The following is a 16,373-nucleotide window of genomic DNA, read 5'->3' as shown; positions in this document are numbered from 1 at the left end:
GAGGAGCAGACTCCGACAGGCCCGGCTGCTGCCTTGGCTTCCAGCCAGCCCTGGCCGGGTGACCTGCCTGTCAGCTGGCTGCTGGAGCCTCCGATCCTGCCCCTAGAGCAGTGGTTGGCACTGTGCCCGGTGGTTCACTGTAGTGAGAACTTGGGAGCCAGCAGGCCGAGTGTCTGACGCAGTCTGGGCATTAGGGGAAGGCTAGGTGCCTCCCACCCACACTGGAGCCCCAGCCAGTGCCCAGGGAGACACAGGCCTGCTCAGTCTAGGGTTAAAGACCAGACCCCAGATGGAGCTGATCCCCCAGGACCTATATGAGGCCATGGGGCGGGGTCAAGGTCCCCAGACAGAATTTCAGCCTCAGGAGGCAGGGGCGGGAGGAGCAGGACCAGTCTTGCGTGGCGAGGTTTGGACCCTTGGGGGGAAGACGCAGGAGTCGAATGGGGCCGCAGGGGAGCCCCGAGTGAGCCAGGGCACAGCCCAGCAAGACCGCTGCCTTGACACCCGGGCCCTGTCGACACCCGTCCCCAGCCCACCCAGGGTTTGCTCTGGCAGCTGCGAGGCCTGGAGGAGGGGTGAGAGGGTCACAGGCGGGACTCCTTGGAAAGGCTGAGGAGCAGGCCCCATGGTCCATGTGGGGGTCGGGGTTAGAGAGCAGTGCCTGGGGCCACACTCCAACCCCAGGACCCAAATCCACCTCTCCGCTCTCTGAGTCTTGGGCGAGGGTCTTGCTGTCAATTTCCTGCCCTGCAATGGGGCCAGGTGAGCCCTGCCTGAGGGGCAACCCCCTCAGCCCCATTACCAATCAAGGTGTGCCTGTCCCTGCAGGGGACACCAGGTTTAGTGTCCCCAAGGTGACCCTGCCCCTACCCCACTGCCCGCCATCCAAGACCTTTCTGTTGACCCAGCACTTTTCCTGTCTCTGTCCCCTTAAGCCTCAGAGCACATTCTGGCTGGTTGTCCAGGCGGTCAGCGCCTCTGTCACTACACCCCACATGACCGCTCCAGAGAAGCTGGGTGCTGGGGCCTGGGGCACCCTGGAAGGATTCAAACCCAGACCCACTAGGCCAGGAACCTGCCCGGGAGGTAGAAGTGGGACCCAAGGCGGAAGGGGCGCCTGACAGAGGCAGGAGTTGGGGTGCAGGGAGGCCCCACCCTCTGGAGGGGAGTGTCTTCCCTAGATGCAAAGGCCAGGGTGTCCCAGGTTAGGGGATGAGGGGGAGGGCGGAGAGCCCCAGGCTGAGGTAGTTACAAGGGGGTAAGGACCCCCCAACCCTAAGCTGGGGGGGGTCTTGAGGGTGTGGGGAGGGGCCCAGAGTGCAGGAGGTGGAGGAGTGAGGGAGGAGCAGGGAGGGGCCTGGGGGAGGACCACAGAGGAGTGGGGCATCCAGGTGCAGGCAGGTGGGGCCCAGTAGGTGGGTAGGCGGGTCTCGGCACCTCTGCCACCCACGGGAAAACTGATCCCGCTAATCTATTTGGCTGACCAGTCAGGTGGCTGCACTGGGTGTTTGTCATCCCTGCCAGGCAGGCCTAGCACCAGCTGCGGGGACCGGACCATGCGGGGGACATGGCTGGCGCTGCTGGCGCTGGTGCTGGCTGCTGGAGGCGGTGAGCTCGCTGAGGGGTGCAGGCACCTGGTAGGGGACAGGGGGAGAAGGAGCGCAGGGAGGATGGGGGGAGGCGAGCGAGAAGGGAGAGAGGCGGTGGGGTGGGCCAGGGACAAGGGGCCCCAGTGCATTCAGGTCACCCACAGCCCAGGTGTGAGTGTGGAGGAGCACGGCAGGAAGGGCTGAGACTGGCCAGGTGGTTGGTGGCCAGGACCCTGGGTGCCGGCTGGGGAGCCGCCCTTCATCGAGGGCGTGGGCACCAGGAAGGGCCTTCTGCTGGGAAGGGCAGGCAGGGTCAGGATCCTGCTCCCTGGGTCCAGGGCTGAGGTGCTGAGGCCGGTCTCAGGAGGTGCCTCGGGGACACCAGGGAGGTGCCGAGGGCAGGGGGAGCAGGAGATGGGGAAGAAGGAAGCAAACCCAGACACATCGGGGGACTTAGGGTCTGAGAGAACACCTGGGGGAGGTGTCCCAGGCCCCTGGGGACCCACGCCCTATCAGAAAAGGGGCCGGGTGGAGCAGGCCCCAGCCAGACGGTTCTGCCCATTTCCTAGAGGGGGAAACTGAGGTCATCCCGAGAGACAGGCAGCACTCAGCGGGGGCCGAGTGGCCGCGGCCTCGCTGTGCGCCAGGGGCTGCTCGGGCTGCCATGATGGGGCTGGGGCACCAGAGCTGGAGGAAAGAGGACCAGCCTGCTCCCCCTGCCCCTGCCAGCCTGCGCCCTGACCCGCCTGGGTCCCACCGGGTGTGGCTCTTCTCCCTCCCTTGTTACGCTGGCACCATGTACCTCCCTTGCCTGATCCCTGATCCTCACGGCAGCCCTTTGAGTCCTCCACTTTGCTGACGCGGACCCCGAGGGGCTGGCCCGCCTCCCCACCCCTGCCAGGCCCCTCACCGCAGGGGCACCAGTGCCTCGGTCTCCCTGTGCACCCCCAGCACTTCCGAAGCTGCATCATCTCTCCCTTGGCCGTGGCGGGCACACTCTGCCTCAGGGCGGGGGCCCCAGCTCACACGCAGCTCTTGAATCTTCCTGGAGTTCTGGCCGGTGGGCGACTGGACCCTGAGTGGCGTTGTCCCCCTCAACCTGGGTCTCTGGGTCAGAGGGCTTGGGAGGGGCAGGGCCTGCCTGATCCACCCCTCATCTCTCCTTCCCCAGTGGGGGCCCTGCAGTGCTACACCTGCCACGAGCCCAGCAGCCTGTCCAGTTGTGTCACTGCCGTCACCTGCAACGCCAACGAAACCATGTGCAAGACCACACTCTACTCCCTGGAGATGGGTCAGTGGGGCTGGGGGGGGGGTGCAGGGCTGGGGTCCCAGGGGCAGGGCTGCCTCGACCCAGTCGCTGCTGGCCAGCCCTGGCCCCCAGTGGGCAGCGAGCAGCCATCACCCTAGTCATTTCCAAAAAGGGCTTTGGGTCCAAGCAACCGGGACTCTCCCCCTCCCCGTTCTCTCCCTTCCCTCCCGTAACAGGGAAATCTTCAGTCTTGCTTGGGAGTCACTGGGAGGGAGGTGCCCCGTCCAGCAAGGCGTCCTGTGCAAGTCGCCGGGCACCCAGCGCACAGTAGGCGCTCAGCCTGCAGTGGTGGGAGGAGAGGGGGCTGGGTCACGGAGAGGCTGAGACCGGTGTGGCGGCCCCAGAGTGGGCGCTGTGCGAGGTGGCCGGGCTGGGGCTTGGAGGCCATGGAGGACGTGGCCACAGGCCAGCCTGACACTGGTACCCCTGTGCCCCCAGTGTACCCCTTCCTGGGGGACTCCACAGTGACCAAGTCCTGTGCCAGCAAGTGCGTGCCCTCGGACGTGGACGGCATCGGCTTGACCCGGCCCGTGTCCTGCTGCAACACTGACCTGTGCAACATGGATGGGGCGCCTGTGCTGGGCAGCCCCTACGGCCTGGCCTTCACCCTCCTGCTCATCCCCCTCTGGAGCCTCGGCTTCTAGAGCCCCGCCCTCCAGCCTCGAGCAGCCACGCTCTGAGTGCCACTGAAGAATATGGGCCCTCACCTGCACCAGGCCTCCTTGAATCTTTTTTCTGTGGGGAGCTGCCCGTTAGCGGGGGAGAGGGGAGCGCCCGCTTCATCTCCAGCTCCATCACTCAGTCGGCCTCTGCCCGGCCCCGCCACCCAGGCTCTCTCTGGAGCTCTCTCTCTCCTCGCCCACATTGCCACACCGTCTGTCCATCTGCCCTCCGTCTCCCCTTGGTGTGTAAGTGAGGAAGGTCACTAGTCCTGGGACACCCACACAAACCAGGCAGGGCTCTGCCCTCCTGCCTCCAGGTCCTGGGAGCTCTGGGGGCCTGCCTGGGGCAGGGCAGGAAGCGGGACCCCACGGGCAGGGGGAGCACCACGTCCGCCAGGACTGGGGCAGGGGTGCCTTCTCAGAGGAGGGGGCATTAAGGCCGACCTTGAATGACAGAGAGATTGGCTGGGTCGAAGAAGGCAGGCCAGGCCAGGTGAACAGCAGGTCCAATGGGGCCAAGAGTGACCCTGGACCTGGGATTACTCCGTGAAGTGCTCGCTGCTCTCTGGCCTGGCCCCAGACAAGCCTGACCTGTGGTCGGGCCTGTGGTGACACAGCCTCTGTGTCATGCGGCAGAGGGTGCGGAGAAGGGGAGGCGGGCTCCTCTGGAGAGTCCACCTGGCCCCACCCTCACCAACCTCCACTCCCTGGTGCCCAGGGCCGCCAAGCTCCAGTGCAGAAGGGACCTTCATTTCACCGTGGCCTTGGGCCAGCACCAAAGCCTCCAGACCACCTCCCAGAGGCCCACTGCCTGATGGGCCTCTTGAAGTGCCCCCGACCCCCACCCCGCCACACACGTGGTCCTACACATGCTCAGCACAGGCTCAGGCACCTGGGGAAGGACAGACTGAGGACAAGCAAGACATGGGCCCCTAGCACCTGGGGCCCACCCTTTCCCCCTCCCCTCCCTGCTCTGAAAGCTTCTCCTAAGCTACTGGGCAAGGGGGCCCCCTGGGCTGGGAGGGGCGCGCGGCACCCAGCATCTCCTGCCAGGCTGAGGCGGGGCTGCAGAGCTGTCCTCTGGCACCACAGGGGTGCCGACAACCCTGCATCTAGGGAGCCCCCTCCGTCAGCCCTCACCCCCTTCAGCCGTTCCCTGCTCCTGGATGGAGTCCGGCAGCAGCGGGACCTGGGGCAGATCAGTCCTGGGGCGAGGACCCGTGGTTGGGCACCAGTGGGGGCACCCCACACCTGTGGAAGAAGAGGCCGGTGGCTTAGAAGGTCCCCTGTTCCTTGGGCCCCAGGGACTTCACACCTCTGCTTCCTGTGGGCAAGATTTGCAGTCTGAACAGGCTCCCAGAGGCCAGGGCCCCCGCAGACCACCTGCCTGGAGAGCTTCTTGGCAGACCCCCAGTGCAGCAAGGGCCCAGGAACGTTCAAGCACGGTCTTGGATGCCATGTTTTGGGCTACGACTCGGAGTTTTGACTTTGTCAAGGGGGAGACACTGTCCTCAGGCCTGCTTTTCTCCTGTCTCCCATAAAAGTGGAGAGCGGGGGTCACTTGGCCTTAGAGCCTGGATTGAGACTCAGGAAACACACAGACCACCCTACCAACGTGGGAAGGCTGTGTTCCCCTCCTGGATACCCACCCCCCCCGAGCACCCTCCCTGCTGTCCTCCACCTCTGAGGTCTTCCGGCTCCTTCAAAGCCAGGGCAAGGGCCCTTTCCAGGTGGTCTCCCCCTGTGGTACTCTGTGTCTCCTGTCCTGGAGCCCAGCCCAGCCTGCTTTGTGTGTGGCACACCCACCCCGCCGCTGCTCTGTGTCCACCTCCACTGTGACCTTCACTCGCTAGCTGATGGTCCTCGGCCTGGTTTACACACAAAAGAAGGGGGTCAGGATGGCTCATGAGCAGACCTGGCCACACAGGAGATCGGGGAGCCAGGAGCCACTCCGTCTATCAGGCTCCAGGCCAGACGCTCCCTGGCTCCTCTCGCAACACCCTGGGTGCGTTTGTGGACTCAGCCCGGGGGAGGGGCAGTGCTGTCTGTGCCCACGCCTGCCGGGTGTTGCCCGATTGTTTGATTTGCAGTAACCACAGTCTCTCCCTTTGCAAACAACGCCCTCCCTTTGTTCCCTTCCATCCACCTCTCAGGCCACGAGGCCAGGTCACTTCTGTCCTTGCAACTGCCCTGGGGCCCTTGTCCTGTCATACAAACAGAAATCCAGTCTGGAGGAATGAGAGAGCCACCCCAAGGCCATGCACGGAGACAGCAGAAAAGGCGAGACAAAAGCCTAGGCCTCCTGGTGCCAGCTGGAGCTCCTCCCAGTATGTCACCCTGTCTTGAGATTGGGCCGTGACTCCCTACCCAACAGCAGGGCCCAGCCACCCACCCTCCATACAGCATATACCCCTCCACCTACCACCTACCCCTACCTTCCCAACCAGCCAGCCCTCCATTCATACATTGTCCATCCGTTCATTCCTCTCTCCACCCACCCACTCTCTCAAACATCCATCCACTCAACAGTCTTTTCAACCACTCATCCATCCGCCCATGTATCCTTTCATCCATCCATCCATCCACCCATCCACACAACCACTCACTGAGCCCTCAGAGGACAGAGAAACCAGAGAGGCTGGGATACCAGAAAGGACTCTGGATGACTGGGCCCTACGGACAGGAAACGAGAGATCCCACCAAGAGGAGGAGCACAGCAAGGCCGTGGGCCTGGGGAAGTGCAGTGGGAGGGCCGGGCAGGCCAGGAGGTGGGTGGTGGGGTGGGTAGAGCCCTGTTGTCTGGGGCCCAGAATCAGGAAACTCAGGCTTGGGCTAAAGCCATTTATGGGGAAGGGGCTGGCAGTGAGGAGGGGGCCAGTCCAGGGCCCCACACTCATCAGCCTGAAAAGAGTGTGGTGGGCCCACACCACCCTCACACTCCCCCAGGCACTCACCTCCACACCTGGCATGACACCCCACCTCTGGGCCTCTGCTCTGGAGGGTCCCTGGGTCAGGTCTACACCAGGAGGGGTTGTCTGGGTGTGGAGATTGGCCTTGGCCTCGTTAGGTTTCAAATAGACGTGAGTCCAGGCCAGGGCCCGCCAGAGGGGCCTGCACTTCCCGTGTGGCCCCCCTGCGCCGCAGACAGGCTGCAGGGAGGGGTGCCGGGCGGGCTCCAGCACCAAGGGGTCCTGTTCCCCAAGGCGTAGGAGTGCTGTGGCCACCCACACAGCCTCCCGCCAGTGCCTCCCACTTCTGTCCTGTGCCATCCGACTGACTCACATGCCACTCCCACCACCACCCAGAGTAGGAGCCTGAGCGCGGGGTATAAATCCCCATGGGAGGCCGGCAGAGGCCTCTCTCGCCTCCTGAGCACGAAGAATGGCCTCTCCCAGGGCCCTGCCACCGCTGCTGCTGCTCGCTGCGCTCTTGGGTGCACACTCTGGTGAGTGCGGCAGGGGTGGCTGTGGAGGGGTCCTCGCCTGGCCCACCTCCTCAGTGGTGAGGGGGCGTCCGAGGGCTTTGAGTGGAAGCCCTCCTTAGGCCCACTGGGCTCACCTCCCTCACCCTAAAAGAGCCTCCTGGTCCTGAGCCTGGCTTCACCGGGGTGAAGGGGGCAGGGGTCACAGCCCGTTCTCCAGGCAGGAAAACTGAGGCTCGGGTAGAGAGATGCAGTGTTCAGGTCCGCCGCCCCCAGCCCCAGGCTTGAAGGGTCTCAGCGAGGCGAGCCCTGTCTCCCGGGGAGGGACAGGGGACGCCCTCCAAGCAGACCTGTGGGGATGCCCCAGGGGAGGGCCACCCCCATCTCTTCTCCAGCCTCCTTCCTGCCTCCAGGACGGGTCTCAAAGTCAGGTGATGAGGGTCTGCCCCTACCCTTCACCCAGGTGAGGCCTTCAGGTGCTTCACGTGCAAGCAGCCCACGCCCATTTCTTTGTGCAAGAACATCACTCGCTGCAAGCCGGAGCACACGGCCTGCAAGACCACACTGGTGGCGGTGGAGTCAGGTGAGGCTGGGGGGTGTTGGGGGCGGGGGTCCAGCAGGCTGGCTCTGAAGGGCTGCCCAAGGGCTGCATCGGCCTCGGCTCTGGGCTTCCATCCCAGGGCCACACCGCGGACCCCAGCAGGGCACTGGTGGGGCATGGAGGACTCCCCAGGCCTGCTGTTAGTTCAGCGGTCTCAAGGTGGCGGGGGAGGCGGTGGGAAGGTCAAGGTGAGGTGCATGGAGGCGGGGATGGCGCTGGGCAGTTGGGGGCTGGCTCTGACCCCTGCCCGCCCTGGCAGAGTTCCCCTTCGGCCAGAGCCCTGTGGTGACCCGCTCCTGCTCCAGCTCCTGCACGGCCACTGACCCGGACAGCTTTGGGGTCAGACACCCCGTCTTCTGCTGCTTCCGTGATCTCTGCAATTCTGTGGGGGCCGCCAGGCTCAGTGCCGGGGCCCTGGCCACTCTGGGGGCCACACTCCTCAGCCACCTCCTTCCCTGAAGAGCCTGGCTCTGCCAGTGGCCACCACTGCTGGCACGCCTCCATGGCCCAAGCTCCCTGGGCCTCAGGTTACCCGTGGGACCCTAGGGGAGCTTCCCAGGTGGGCCTGGGTCTTCCCAAGTGCGTGGGAGGGGGTGTGGAGTGCTGCACCCACCAATCTCCATGGGCCTTAGTCTCCTCCTCTGACAATGGGCCTGTTACACCCTCGGCCCTGGGGACAGCTGAGATTCCACGAGATTGTGTGCACGGAATACTAAGGCCGCCCAGCTTCCCCAAGGCCCCCCGGGCTGCTGAGAGGTTCCCAGGGGCCAGCCTGCCAGCCGGAGGAGCAGCAAGTGTCCTCGGGGGCTGAGCACCCCCCAGGGCCCAGGGCCCTTGGGCCCCAGGAGAGCCCGCCTCAAGCTCCTGCTTCCCCCTCACATGGCTCCCAGCTGTCCCCGGGTGTGACCTGCTCCAGCCCCACTGTAGGCAGGCGGAGGCAGGAGCCTGAGTGACCCCAGGGGCGTCGATGCCCCTCTCCAGGCACAAGTTCCCATTGGGCCTTCTGGGCCGGGCACTTTCCAGATTCTATGTATGGCCAAACTTCCAGACAGCCCCACTGGACCCTGCATTTGGAGGCAAGAAGCCAGAGCTACGGCCTCCCCTCGGGGTCTGAGCAAGCCCAAGTCACTCCACCTCAGCTTCACCAGCAGAGCCACAGGGAGGGTGCCTTCGGGTCTCCGAGGCGGGAAGGGCAGATGGGAGAGGCTTGGCAGCTGCCCATCCCCCAGGAAGGCTGGTGGGCGGCCAGGGGCACCTGCAAGGCCTCCGCTCTGCTCAAGCGTGGCCAGCAGAGGGCGTGCGCCCCTCAGGCTCCTCCCAGGGGCAGCCAGGTCAGGGTCTCATACCCCAGACACCCAGAGATCGGCCACCAGGTCCTCTCCATCCCATCCTCTGCCCTGGCTCTCCCTGCCACCTGCCCAGGACTGAGACACGCCCCCATGGTATGTCCTCCAAACATAGACTGAGAGCCTCCTGTCCTCCTGTCCCCCTGCCCCCTCGGCTGGGGTGCATCTCCCTGAAGTGGACAGAGAAGTCCCCATGCCCCGGGGCACAGCCACACTCAGCCCAGACGCCCTTGAACATCTTGAACCACACCCCCCTGGTCGCCCCCCACACACATGGTGCCAAGCAGGGCAGACTACGCCCAGGCACCCCAAGCAGGGCTCCCCAGCCCCTGCCCTGCTCCAGGGTCCCAGCCAGCCACTCAGAACCACTGGCTGGACCTGCCTGGGCCTAGACCACCTGGGGGCACCATTTCCTGTCTGCAGTCCCATTTGTAACTTGTCCCAGCTGACAATGGTCAACTCAGACAACTGCCATGACCCCCTCAACCCCCCTGCCTCGTGGCCCACAGCACCTGTGCCAACGTCTCTTAAGTGAAGAGAAACAGACATTTGACACGGCTGCCACTGGCTCAGGGCAGGCGTGAGGCACAGCCTGAGAGGCCCCAAGGCCCTCAGACCTGGCGGGAGACGGAAAGGGCAGCAGACCACTGACCTGCCATGTGCTTCTCCACTCCCGCTGCCCCATCCCTGAGTGCCTGCTGCAAACACAGCTGCTTCCAACTGCTCTTTCTCAAGTCCGCCTGGGCCCTCCTGGGCAGAAGGTCAGGGCACAGACACCCCCCTCACTCACCTGCCCTATGTCCTCTCAGGGGGCCCTGCAGAATATCCCTGTGCTCCGCCCCCACCCATCCCCCCACCCATGAAGGCCCACTGACCTGTGTCCCCACGTGCCTCCCCCGACTCTGCCCAGTGATCCCCCAGGGGCCTGGGGGCCCAGACCCAGAATCTGGGGCACAACCTCGCAAGCCCCTGTGGAGGGCTGTGGATGAGGAGGGCCAGGGGCTGGAAGAGGCTTTGGGCAGCTCCTTTCTGGCCTTGGTCCCATGTTCCATGGACCAGGGACGAGTCCTGCCCGGGCAGCCTGGCCCCAAAGTTCACGTAACAATTTGGGCAACACCCCCCTCCACAGCTGTAAGTGGCCCGCCGCTTCCCTGGCGGGGGTGGGCCTCAGAAATGGGGCCTCTCCGGCACACTCACATTTAACACCCTTTAATCCTGGGCTTTCTTTAAATAAAATGGCAATATTGCAGCTTTCCCATGGCAGCTGTAAGGTGGACGACAGCGTTGGGACGGCGTGGGATCGGGGCGTGGCTGCGCTCTTGGCTCCAGCTGGCAATGGGGTTTCTGGAACGGGGCGGCAAGGAGGCAGTTCCAGGCCCCAGCTGCTCTGCCCTGTCCCAAGGGCCGGCGGGGGCAGCTGCAAGCAGGCACCCTGCCCTGGGCAGTCACACACATGGCAAGCAGCAATCCTACACCCAGGGACCTGACCTCAGTGTCTCCAGCCAGCCAGGGACCAAGGCCCGCCTCACTTTGCCCCTGGTGCTCTTGGAGGCTCCGGGCCAGTGCCTGCTTCTCTCCAGTTTTCCCTTTCTGCAGCTGCAAGTCAAGGGACTGGGCAGGAGCGGGAGACCTCAGCCACCATTGCAGCAGGCTGGTGAACCCATCAGGGAGCCCCAAAAGCAGCTGCCAGGACCCAGCAGCCACGAAGACCTCTCTCCAGCCTCAGCCTATCAAGAGAGGCAGCTCTTAGAGCAGGAAAGAAAAAATCAATAGCGGGGCCAGATGTCAGGCAAGGACAGCCCCAGTGGGTGGACAGTCTGGGGTGCTGCAGGCCCAGATAAAGCAGGGCCCCGCCCAGCGTCACAAGCACGGCCTTATGGGTGCTGAGGGGTGCAGACAGGTGAGGGCACCCAGGCAGATGCCCACCTCCCATCCCTCCTCAGCAGCAGACCCCAATTAGGACACCCCCAGCTATGGGAGCTACCCACCTCCACAGGGGCCCCTGCGCCAATGGACCTGCACTGGCCTCAGCACACTCTCTGGGGCCGCAAGTCTCTGCCGCAGCCCCTCCCCCTCCCTCCCTCCCTCCCCTGCAGCTCCCGGCTGTCCCTGAGTCAGGTCTCGAGGCCCTGGCCTGGCCAGCCTCAGCTCTGCTGTGCCCCCAACAGCAGCTTAGACTCCAAGCTCCGGCAGGGCTCAGGGCAACTCGAGGTGGTCCCCTGCTCCAAGCACTCAGGCCCTTGGAAGCCTGGCTCACCTGCAGGGCGGGCCATCCCCCAACGCCCACAGGCTGCAGGCCAAGGGCCAGGGGCCCCCACTTTGCCCATCAGCACTGCCCTGAGGGCAGAGCTGGTCTGGGTGCCTCTGTCACCCCCATCCCATGCTCAGTGCAGGATGAGGCATAGAGGGGCATGGATAATGGGGGCGGGGGAGGGCCCTGAGCATGTGAATGGGGCCAGGCTGGTTGCCAGGCTACTCCAGTTTGGAGAGAGCCTAGCCCAGCCAGCCCATTCTCCACTCTCTGCTGGCGGCAGGCGGGGAAGGATAGGCAGTTGCCCCCAGGCCAAGGCTGGTGGGCAGGGCAGGCCAGCTGCAGTGGTCACTCGTCCTTGACGACATCGCTGAGCCCACTCTCGGCCCGGAGCAGCTGGCTGCTGGCCTCATTGTAGGCAATCCAGTGCTGCAGGTCTTCCGGCAGCTCAGGGGGCTCCACCTGCAGGGGAGAGCAGGGTGAGACTCCCACAGGCCACCCGCTGCCCTGTGGATGAGCCGCATTGTGGGGAGGGGGACCCAGCCCGGTTGCTGCCCTCACACCTCTGCGCCTCTGCTCATGCTGTTCCCTCTGCCTGAATGCTGCTCCCCAGCCCCAAGGGGATGTCATCCTCCTCCCCTTCCAGGTATCCCCTCCCTGACACCCTCCCAGGCCCCTCGGTGCTTCCTCTCCCCCATCCTAGCTCTCGAGACACCACCCTGCCTTTGTTGGGCCTGTCTTCCCCAAGCCCAAGCCCTCTGCATGTCCCCAGAACCAGGGCAAAACCCTCTGAGGCCAGCAGCGGGTGGAAGGAGACCCAGAGTGACCAGAGGCCTGTGGGAACAGAATCCAGAGTAGAGTGACTGCTGGGAGAGCCCTGGGCAGGGGCTTGTCTGAGCCCCTCTCGTTTTCAGTGCACCAACGGGAGCTGGACTCCACCTCCCGGGTCAGCTCTGAGCCTGACCACCACCACTGCCCGCCCTCCTACTCAGCGACACCTGCCACCTCCCTGCCAACCCGGCCATTTTGTGATGGGGCCAGGTGACAGGCTGGGCCAGGTGGAGGGGTCTGAGGCCCTGCAGTGGGGCTTTGGGGGCTCTCAGGGAGGAAGGAGCGTCAGGGGGGCTGGGCAGAGGTGCACAGAGCCAGGTTACTGGGCGAGTCTGGGCAGAGCTGGGCCTGGCTCTTGGACGCATCCTCCTCCCAGCCCAGCTGTAACGACCAGAGCCAGACTTGGCTGCAGCCAAGCTCTCCCCACAAGGCCACACTGTCCATGTGGATCCCTGGGCACTGGACTCAGCCTGCCCCACACTAAATCCCAGGTTGCATCTGGGACCCTCCCGCCCCAAGGGCTCAGGCTGGGTGACTCCTGGCCATGCCCTGGCCCTCCTATCTGTGGCTGGGTATCGTCGGGGCATCCCTGCCATGCTGTGGTATGAACCCCCTCACCTCTCATGTGGACCTCACCCATCAGCCCACACCTGACCATGTGGCACCCTCCCCTGAGGGAAAGTGGTCTTGACTCCCTCTCCTCCATCTTTCGGTCACAGCACTCAGCTCATCAATTTAAGGCATCAGTGGCCACCTGATGGCCTCCGGACACATGCAGGGACACACAGAGCATCTCTGGGGGTGTGGGGTGGGGAGAGACCCAGGCCCTGTGGGGGTGTTCCTGACTTAACAGAGACAGAAAACCAGGGGGCTAAGCCTGTGGCCTGCTGTGCAGCCTCGGGCAGCTCCCATCGCCTCTCTGAGTCTCAGTTTCCCCACCTCTGATATAAAGGAAAGGCTGGCCTCTTAGATTAAGGTGAGGCTGTGTTCCTCTGCTCTGGTCCAGGGCCAGAGATGGCAGTGCCCTGCCTGAGAGCACCTATGGGTCTGGGAGTCCCTAGCTCTGGCACGGAGGCTCCAGGCACGTTTTTAGGAACCTGCTTGCAGCAGGAGTCTGCTCCAGCAGCCATCACCATGGCGGCATCCCCAGGGCCCGGCTGCCATGCAGCAGTAGCAGGCCATGCTGTACCAGGAGGAGCAGGCCCTGGGGAAAGGCCCTGAGCCTCAGGCAGATGCTGTGGCCTTCTTCTCTCCACCTGCAAAAGGCAGAAGGGCCTGCAGCTCTCTGGGACTCAATCCCCACCCCACACCTAGGTGATGGTGACCCAGCCCCTTAGCTCTAAGCTAGGTGAAGGGAATCCCAGGTCCTTGAGAACTCCCAGAAACCTCCTGCACAGACAACCTCCCCCTCCTTCCTCCATCTTCCATTCAGAACCAAGGACCGGTGAGGCTGACTCCACACTCCGACTGAATCTGACTATGAAAAGTTGATCAGGGGACCTGGGAAGGTCCCAGTAAGAACAGCATCAGAGAAAAAGGCCCTGGGTCCAAAAGAAAGGGCTGGAGCAGTACTTAGCAGGGCAGAGGCACTTGAAGGAGGGGTAGGCACTGGGCCTTCCCAGGGCTGGGGGCAGGGATCAGGAGTCCTCCGGGTCGGGCGGAAGGAGTGAACTCGGGGCGGGGGATGCTCACCCTGCGCTTGCACAGGTGCTGCACGACGCGCTCCGGGGAGGTGCCCAGCACGTGCTGGCGAGAACGCACCAGCGCGCACACGAAGCCGTCTCGTAGACTGATGAAGCGCGCCTCCAGGTAGAAGGCGCGGTCGTCCCAGCCCAGCAAGCGGGTGCGCACCTCGAACGGCTCGAGCAGGCGCAGCGAGCGGCGGTAGCGCGCGCACGAAGCGGCCAGCACGGCGCGGGCCCCGAGAGAACGCAACGCCCCGAGCACGCCGCAGCGGGCCAGGTGCGCGGCGCGCGCCACGTCGGCCTCGCGCAGGTAGCGCGCGTTGTTCATGTGCAGCAGCAGGTCCAAGTCCGAGGGCAGCACGCGGCCCGCGTAGCTCTGCTCAGCCAGCAGGTCGCGGACGCGCGGCTGCAGCAGGCGCGCGCGCAGCACGGCGCACGGCACGCGCACCAGGTACCAGCCATCCAGCAGCGCGAAGTAGGCGAGCGCCAAAGCCAGCACCGCCACGAGCAGCCCCAGCATCGCGGCGGCGGCGGCGGCGGCAGCGGGCGCGGCGCGCGGCGAAGCCCTCAGCACGGGTGCCAGCTGTGCGCGCGGCGCCGGAGCCCGAGCGCTGCCACCCGCGCCCCGCGGGCCCGCCTGGGAACCCGCGAGAGCGGCGCGGCCGGAGCGAACCACCTCGCGAGGCCGGCTGAGGGGGAAAAGCGCCCGAGGTCGCGGGCGCCGCAGGCTGGAGCCCCGCCCCGCCCCCCCCCGACTCTCAGTGGTCCGTCCCATCCCCCGCCGCTAGCGCCGCTTTCGCTTTTCCCCGGGGCAGGCGGGGCACGGGGCGGCGCGCCGAGGGCCACAGCGGCCTCTGGCGGCCACGCCCCGCTCTGCAGGCGCAGGAGCTTCCCGGATCTCCCACAGCGTCGCGCCCTTGCTCGGAGCGCTAGCCGCCCTGCGCCTCTCCGTGGCTCCGGTAGAGCCTGACTGGCCCCAGGGATTCCGCCTCTAATCTGGGAGGGTCAAAGTCTCCAGCACGTCCGTGGCTTAGGCTGTGGAGTTCTGCATGAGAAATGGACTCAGCCCGGTCCCCGGTGGCGCTGCTTGGAGACTACAGGAAACCAACCCTCCTCTGCTCCAGAACCTCCAGAGCTCCCGACTCCCGCAGGGCGATAGCCCCAGCGCGTGTGCGGCGGATTCATCAGAGCCTGGCCCCAATACACCTTTTCAGTCCCAGCCTGTAACCTCACTAACCCTTCCCACTCATTCATCCCTCCCCACCCCTCCACCCCCAGGATCCTGATAACCATAAACTCATTACCAAGCATTCCCACCCTTTATCCCTTTAGAAACTGGGATGGAGCGGGAGGAGTTGATAAATGTAAATGACTCAGCAGTGGATTCAAAGGCTTCTTGCCTTAGGCACTTGGGACGCCTGTCCAGGGGAATGTGGCACACAGTCACGTGTCCTGCCCCTCTTCTCTGCAGAACCAAAGGGGGAAGGCCCAGAGAAGGCCTCGCCAGCTATCCCAGCTGGCCTCCAGGGCTCTCCAACGACTGCATCTGTCTGTGACCCCAGTGGCTGCCTACTTAGGTCTGTGCTGGAGTCCGGGGATGGGTGGGTTTAAGGAGTTACTGAGTGATTTCTGGGGACCAGTGGCTCTGAGAACAGGTCCGGCAGCAGCTGGACCGAGCCAGCTAGGCTGTAGTTCAGTCCACACCTGCCTGGGCCTGGGGTTTCAGGGTTCTCGAAGGACCCTTGGAGGAAGGAGCCCCGGGGCCAGCCCCGTCCCACAGTCCACGCTGGGGCTGGGCGGCCTCCCGCACCTTGGTCAGACCTTTGGGGCAGAGGCTGTTTTTTGCTTTTCTGGCTTTGCTTCTGGGGCCGGCAGCTGGGCAGAGGGGGATCCGGTTTTTCCTGAGTCCCTGGATCTGCTCGGACGCTCCCGGGGGCAGGGAGCTCATTCCCATCAGATGCGCTAGGAAAGCCCTGGCACACTGTGCACACTTGTCCCCGTAATGCTCTCCCTGGCCTGGCTCGGCCCTGAGCTGTCCGTCCCAGGGGTGGGCTCACTTCTCAGATCCAACGGAATGACATGTCCTCAGAGCCCCCTTGGCTGCCGCTCTGAGAATGCAGCCTTCTGGTCACCCACCTCGTCTAGTCTCCCCGCGGCTAGAGACCTGAGATGTCCGAGTGGGCTAACGAGTGGGAAACTAGCCCAGAACGTACAAGACCCCTGCCCCACCCTCCTCACAGCCAGTACGCCCTCCCCCTGCTTCCTCCTGAGCTTGTATCCAGGCTGCTGCCCAACACACGGGCGCGCACGGACACACGCGCACACACGTGCACACACTGCCTTATGCTGTTCCCTCTGCCGGGGGACCCTCCCCTCCCATCTTCCCCTTCCCTGACGCCTAGACTGGGCTGGATCCCCAGAGCCCCGGTCTTACTACTCATGGATGTGATTCCGTAGGCAGGGGGTGCTGTCTCCCTGCTGGACCTTGAGGCCAGGAGGCCAGAGCCTGGTCTGCCTCTTTGATTGCCAAATCCTAGGGCCAGCAGGATGCCGGGTGCACTAAGGGCGCTCAGAACGCAAGAATGCTGAAGGGACCAGCGCCTCCTCCATCTGCCATCCTGCGGCTTCAGTCTCATACAATGGATGCACGTATCTTGTGGTGGGTCATTGGCAGTTTA

General features: G+C 64.6%; 3 protein-coding genes across 3 annotated transcripts; 2 read left to right on the top strand and 1 right to left on the bottom strand.

The window, feature by feature from the left end:
• Positions 1–1,403: 1,403 nt before the first annotated feature.
• Positions 1,404–3,610, top strand: LYPD2 (LY6/PLAUR domain containing 2). The gene is made up of 3 exons (XM_010966363.3): positions 1,404–1,608; positions 2,761–2,880; positions 3,337–3,610. The coding sequence occupies exons 1-3, from the start codon at positions 1,557–1,559 to the stop codon at positions 3,540–3,542; spliced, it is 378 nt and encodes a 125-aa protein (XP_010964665.1). The 5' UTR covers positions 1,404–1,556; the 3' UTR covers positions 3,543–3,610.
• Positions 3,611–6,856: 3,246 nt separating this feature from the next.
• Positions 6,857–10,182, top strand: SLURP1 (secreted LY6/PLAUR domain containing 1). The gene is made up of 3 exons (XM_045503783.2): positions 6,857–7,005; positions 7,445–7,564; positions 7,842–10,182. Exons 1-3 carry the CDS (start codon positions 6,942–6,944, stop codon positions 8,039–8,041), a joined length of 384 nt encoding a protein of 127 aa, XP_045359739.1. The 5' UTR covers positions 6,857–6,941; the 3' UTR covers positions 8,042–10,182.
• On the bottom strand, positions 10,122–14,662 carry THEM6 (thioesterase superfamily member 6). Its single transcript, XM_010966349.3, has 2 exons — positions 13,703–14,662; positions 10,122–11,641 (listed from the first exon to the last, which is right to left on the bottom strand). Exons 1-2 carry the CDS (start codon positions 14,468–14,470, stop codon positions 11,528–11,530), a joined length of 882 nt encoding a protein of 293 aa, XP_010964651.2. The 5' UTR covers positions 14,471–14,662; the 3' UTR covers positions 10,122–11,527.
• Between the last annotated feature and the right edge of the window lie 1,711 nt (positions 14,663–16,373).

Source organism: Camelus bactrianus, chromosome 25, assembly GCF_048773025.1.
Source record: "Camelus bactrianus isolate YW-2024 breed Bactrian camel chromosome 25, ASM4877302v1, whole genome shotgun sequence".
Lineage (NCBI taxonomy): Eukaryota > Metazoa > Chordata > Mammalia > Artiodactyla > Camelidae > Camelus > Camelus bactrianus.
This window is presented reverse-complemented; position numbering and strand designations above follow the sequence as displayed.

Excerpts from the sequence above, each read along its gene's own strand:
- LYPD2 (XM_010966363.3), top strand. The coding sequence starts at position 1,557 with ATGCGGGGGACATGGCTGGCGCTGCTGGCGCTGGTGCTGGCTGCTGGA. Across the intron at positions 1,609-2,760 it reads GGTGCTGGCTGCTGGAGGCG|TGGGGGCCCTGCAGTGCTAC; the intron begins GTGAGCTCGCTG and ends CTCCTTCCCCAG. Across the intron at positions 2,881-3,336 it reads ACTCTACTCCCTGGAGATGG|TGTACCCCTTCCTGGGGGAC; the intron begins GTCAGTGGGGCT and ends CTGTGCCCCCAG.
- SLURP1 (XM_045503783.2), top strand. The coding sequence starts at position 6,942 with ATGGCCTCTCCCAGGGCCCTGCCACCGCTGCTGCTGCTCGCTGCGCTC. Across the intron at positions 7,006-7,444 it reads GCTCTTGGGTGCACACTCTG|GTGAGGCCTTCAGGTGCTTC; the intron begins GTGAGTGCGGCA and ends CCCTTCACCCAG. Across the intron at positions 7,565-7,841 it reads ACTGGTGGCGGTGGAGTCAG|AGTTCCCCTTCGGCCAGAGC; the intron begins GTGAGGCTGGGG and ends CCGCCCTGGCAG.
- THEM6 (XM_010966349.3), bottom strand. The coding sequence starts at position 14,470 with ATGGGACGGACCACTGAGAGTCGGGGGGGGGCGGGGCGGGGCTCCAGC. Across the intron at positions 11,642-13,702 it reads AGCACCTGTGCAAGCGCAGG|GTGGAGCCCCCTGAGCTGCC; the intron begins GTGAGCATCCCC and ends TCTCCCCTGCAG.